This window comes from Nicotiana sylvestris, chromosome 10, assembly GCF_000393655.2.
Source record: "Nicotiana sylvestris chromosome 10, ASM39365v2, whole genome shotgun sequence".
NCBI classification, from domain to species: Eukaryota; Viridiplantae; Streptophyta; class Magnoliopsida; order Solanales; family Solanaceae; genus Nicotiana; species Nicotiana sylvestris.
The window spans coordinates 69301993-69307754 of record NC_091066.1 but is presented as its reverse complement, the minus strand read 5'-3'; the positions used below and the strand labels follow the sequence as shown (position 1 = coordinate 69307754).

The window sequence follows — 5762 nt, the reverse complement described above, 5'->3', positions numbered from 1 at the left end:
ATGTTAGGCAAAAATATGTGCGTATGATTAAAAAATTAGAGTCTCTTGGCCGATGTTCCTTTTGTTTGGACTTGGACAATTTTTTAAGATATATAAGTAGGATAAATCAAAGTTCAAAATAGTGATTGAAATACATAAATATACATAAAATTATTTACAAAGAGATATTATCCTATATATAAATAATTATCAAATTGTGTACATAACTTATCGGTTTAGTTCGGTTTGTTTTTCGCTTTTTTATAATAGAACAAAACCGAATTAAATATTATCGGTTTTTAAAATTTAAAGTCAAAACCAATCCTAATCAAGAAGAATGTCGGTTTGGTTCGGTTTTTGGTTTGGATCGATTTTAATTTCTGTCAAACCGCGAACAACCCTAAACACAGGTACAAAATAATCCTATCTACCATTTCTAAAATTTGAATTTGAAATCTCATAATTTTTCGTCACTCATATATTTATTTTTTATTGTTTTTGCTAAATATATATTTATTAATATAGTTTGAATACATTTAAGCTTTTTTCCTACAATATTTGATGCCTTTTATTAGTGCAAGTACAGAATAATTCTATCTGCTTAGATTTAAAATGTGAATTTGAGATCTCATAATTTTTCTTTCCTTGTACATTTATTGATTTAGTGCGAATATAATTAAGTTTTTTTAGTCTTATTAAATACTTGAAAGTACTTAAAAACACATCAATTTAATGTGAATACTGTTAAGTTTTTCCCTGCAACTCCTACTATAAACCTAAAATTCCCGAGATTTTAGTAGAGTGAGTACATATACAGTCGTCCAAACTGATCCCTCATCATTTGACGCGTGTCCATTCCAGCTGTATATCAGTAACTGTCTATTCTTCTCATCTAACCGATCATACCCCAACCCCATCCCGTATATATACCACTATCTCCCCCACCAAGTCTTTACCAAGTAAACGGTGAGGCCCGCCTCCCCACAACCACCCCTGCTTCACATATTCTATACCCCTTCGCCGAAATAGTTACCGGAATCCTCCATTTCCGGTATCTCAAAGCTCGCCGTTGATTGTTTACAATTCGATGGAAACGATTAAGGAAACGAGTCGGGTCAAGGGTCCATGGAACCCTGAAGAGGATGAGTTATTGCAGAGGCTAGTTGAAGAACATGGGCCAAGAAACTGGTCTATTATAAGTAAATCAATTCCGGGTCGATCCGGAAAATCTTGTAGGCTCCGTTGGTGTAACCAGCTCTCTCCTCAAGTGGAGCACCGCCCTTTTACTGCTGAAGAAGATGAAACTATTCTCAAAGCCCATGCTAAGTTCGGTAATAAATGGGCTACGATAGCCCGTTTGTTGTCGGGTCGAACCGATAACTCCATAAAGAACCACTGGAACTCGACGCTTAAGCGAAAATGTCCTTCCACGTCGGATGATTTGTCATTCGAAACTCCTCAGCAGCCGCTGAAGCGATCGTCCAGTATTGGGCCGGGTACTACATCAATGAATCCGGGGAGTCCATCTGAATCCGACTTGAGCGTTTCGGGTTTTCCTGGGTTTCCTCAGTCGAATGTTTATCGACCTGTCACCCGACCCGGTGGAGTTCTGCCTCCTTCGGTACCCGACCCACCAACATCTCTGAGTCTTTCTTTACCCGAATCCGGATTCAATGGAACTACGGGTCAGGTAACCCCACAAGTAGCTGAACCGGCTCCGGCAGCAGAACCCGCACTATCTTCAGCTCCGGGTTTAATGCCCCAGGATCTTCCAGTAACTGAGAATAACAGTTTTGGTCCTTCAATTATGGAGAAACAGTTATTTAGCCCAGAATTTTTGGCAGTTTTGCAAGATATGATACATAAGGAAGTTAAAAATTATATGTCAGGGTTTGAGGATAAAGGGGTCACTATGCACACAGAAGCAATAAGGAATGCTTTTGTAAAGCGCATTGGCTAATGCAAGATTGAGTGAATGGATCGGATAGTAATAGTTAGTTTTTTAGGTAATACATTTGTAGTATTCCATCTTGCTTCTACAAAAGAAAATAATTTTGTAGGGATGTGAAAAAAATGAGAGCAGCTAAAAATATGTTCATAAGAAAAGAATGTCGAGAAAGCAATCCATCCAACCCCCCTCCAGAAACATGAAAAAAGAATTGAATATGAATTTTCCATATCTTTTGACGGATTCTTTCTAAAATTGGAAGAATTGAAAAGGATTCAGTTTTCTTCATTTTTATTCGGTCATTTTTATGTTTTAAGTTTTGTACACTCGTAGAAAAAAACCATTTAGGGGTCGTTTGGTTGGAATACGATTTATATCAGTATAAGTTATGCCGGTATAAGTTATATTGGGATAAGTTATGCTGAGATTGTTGTTTATTCTTTGTTTGGTACGTTGTATTAAGAATGACAATTGCATAATTTCTAAGAAGAAGGTATAAATTATACCGGTGCTAATTACCCCATCTTCTATAAGGTATAAGTTATCCTGGTATTAAAATTAACACTGAGATAACTTATACCTGGTTTGCTAACCAAACAGAGTATTAAGGTGATATTAAATCTTTATACCACCCTTATACCTTCTTATACCTCATACCAAACGATCCCTTTCAGTGTTTGACTTTAATTAATAATTATTATACTACTAGAGCAGTAAGGGCGAAATTAAAATGAGAAGTTAATGCATATTTTAATTTGGAATACAATTTTGTTGGTGGTAACAAATAAAAAGGACAAATGAAAGTGGTAGAAAATAAGTTATGGGAGGGAGTATTAGTTTTAGGGTCAGCATTGGACATGGTAATAGATTGGCCGTTATAACTTGGAGGTCGGTTATGATTGAAAGATGTTATCAAACTCCTATTGGTGATGTCATCGGGAAGTGATTTTTCGACTCTTCATAGCTTAGTGACTAAGTTCAGTTAGATGTTTGAAAATGAATAATACTGGTTCGCTTACAGCTAATGGCAGCCTGTTGACAGGATTTAGTCAAAGACTTGCTCTTTTTGTGTGCTCTGTGTGGAGTCATGAACTAAATAAGTAAGTAGATTTGGGGTAAATGCTAACCAAGGATAATTTATCCCAAATTTGAGGTAAAAGATAAGAATAGACAAACATAGTTGAATATAAAATTTAGCCATAGCAATAATTGAATTTAATTATAATTCATGATCAACTCCCAAGTAGTGTTCCATGATCTATGCCTCCCGTTGCCGGGAAATTAACGGTGTAGTTATAGATGTACATATTGCCAGGTTACAAGTTTGAACGTTTATTTTTATTTTGTTGTATTTGATTTTTTATTTATTTTTGTTTTACTTGTTAATTTGAGAAATATGACATCCTGGAATTATGAGAATTTTAATGTTGGTAATTCTACTATTGATCTTCCTTGTGTGAATCGTGGCGGAAACCACCTGGGTCAAAATAGTCTAAATATTTCCGAGAGCGAGTTATGTGCACTAACTCAATCTTATGTGTGGAATGTGTGTGATATGTGTGGTGGTCAAGATGGTCACTTTCATGATTGTGCTTATATTTCTTATCTTCCCCTAACCCCTTACTTTGATGGTTCTTCTTTTTCTTGTAAAGTTAATAGGAACAAAGAACCCGAGGATGATAACCTGAAAGAGATCAAGGATATGCTAAAGTACCTTGTGGAACAAAATGATTAAAGACAGATGCACATACAAAGGCAAGATGCTACTATTCGCAACCTGGAGGCACAAGTGAGTCAACTAGTTGAAGCATTTAATGCTCAACAAGCCAATATTGGGGATAGTAGTCAAGAAAAGCATGAATTAGACACTGAAATTGAGGTGCTAATGGAGGAGGTCAGAGTAGAACGCCAACAATACATCCAACTAGAATTTGAGGATGTCGATGCTCAAGAAGTAACACTAGAGTCAGCCAAGGACATTGAAGATACAAAGTTAGTTGGCTCTAGTGTGATTGGTGTTGAGGAGGTTAAAAATCATGAAGTTCATGTATTTGAGCGCGTTGGACCTCATTCCAAACACTTCTCTACGTTATGTTCGGATGGTGAAAAGGGAATGGATCCGTACGAGCATAAAAAGGAGTCTAAGGAAGAGGTAGATGAGCCTTATATTTTGAAATTCTCAAGGCCGTCTAGGCAAGGTGAACCTCCTCGGTCGAGAGCTAAAAAGTGCATAAGACTTTATCAAATTTTTGGCTCGCAAGAATTTGTACCGCCCCAAGAGCATAATCATAAGCTTGAAGCAAAACTTGGGGTTCAATTTATAAGCTCGAGGTGAGATAAAAAGTGATTCATTTCGTACCGTGACGTTAAATCAAGCGCTTATTGGAAGGCAACCTAGCTTTATTTTTTTTATTTTTAATTTAGTTTATATTTTTTATTTTATTTTATTTTATTATTATTGTATTATTCTTGTAGTGTCGATTTTTGATTTTTAGGAGCATGGAACGCAAAGCCATTGGAAGGATGCAACAACAAACTAGATGGTTGGAACTAAGTGTGAGGTATCCGCCCGAAGGACCAAGCTTGGGAGAAGTCTGAGTACCCCATGAGCTGCTAGTGCTTCGGCCTTTGGCCTACCTGGGAGTTTCTTTTAACCTCTTATTAGTATGGTGTGCATTGGGAACAATGCACAATTTTAAGTGTGGGGTGAAAAGATTGTCTGGGTGACTTCCTATGCTATTTTAGTTGTTTTAGTTTAGTTGAATAAATTTTTCTTAAAAATATAGAAAAGATTGGACTTTTCCTGACGATGGATCTATTAGACAATTTTCTTGAGGGATTTAAGTCTATATTGCACTATTTTCATAACTCAGCCATGTTTACTCTGTTTTAACACTTAAATTATCTTTTAAATGATATTTTGAGCTGAGAATCATGTTTTGCTATTGCCGGAGTGGCTTGTGAGGGTTTTGACTGAGTAAGGTCGAGGGCCTATTTGTGAGGAAACACTGATTATGATTATGAGGCCGAGGGCCTGAGATATGTACGCCACGAGGTGGCTTGTTGATATGAGGCCGAAGGACTAGTGATGATGCCACGAGATGGCTTGATATTGCGCTTGGGCAGAAAGGGGCCCCTCCAGGAGTCTGCACACCCCCAGAGAGCACGGGTACCCATTGTGATGTGAGAGATAAACGAGGGGCTGGTATTGTTGACATTGTGCCCGAGGGGCAAATCCTTTATATGCTTATCTGTCTTATTTGTCTGTCATTTACCTGTTTAATTGTTGAATAGGCATTTCATGAAGTTTTAAACTAAACTTATATGATTTAACATATCTTTATTGAATCATTGTTCTTACCTGTTTTGCTGCTTTATTATAGCTTGTAATGTGCCTTACGTGTTTTCATATCTCTCAGTCATTTATTTATGATTATTACTCACTGAGTTGGAGTACTCACTTTACTCCCTACACCCTGTGTGCAGACTCAAGCGCATCTGGTCCCGCTCCCGGGTGTTGATCTTTCCAACTCACGCGGATTCGAAGATTCTCTAGGTAGTTGCCGGCATTCGCAGCCCAGAGCTTCTTCCCTATCTTATTTCTCCTTGTTTTTGTTTTGTATTGAACTCTGTAAACTTTTCTTGATTATTCCGGATTTTTAGATGCTCATGACTAGTGACACCCCGGTATCGGGCTGTGTTGGATTGTATTCCGCATATTGTTCTGTATTGTCATTGTTCGCCTTTGGATTATTTATAATGTTTTAGACTTGGATCTTATTGTTTAATTGCTTAAAAATTGAAATGGAAAGTATTGACTGGCCTTGTCTTCACG

The 5762-nt window shown here is 37.2% G+C and overlaps 1 protein-coding gene across 1 annotated transcript; it reads left to right on the top strand.

The window, feature by feature from the left end:
- The first annotated feature begins 924 nt into the window (after positions 1-924).
- Positions 925-2215, top strand: LOC104242024 (transcription factor MYB73-like). The gene has a single exon (XM_070160719.1). It carries the CDS (start codon positions 1067-1069, stop codon positions 1937-1939), a length of 873 nt encoding a protein of 290 aa, XP_070016820.1. The 5' UTR covers positions 925-1066; the 3' UTR covers positions 1940-2215.
- Positions 2216-5762: the final 3547 nt, after the last annotated feature.

Coding starts and splice junctions, on each gene's coding strand:
- LOC104242024 (XM_070160719.1), top strand. CDS start 1,067: ATGGAAACGATTAAGGAAACGAGTCGGGTCAAGGGTCCATGGAACCCT.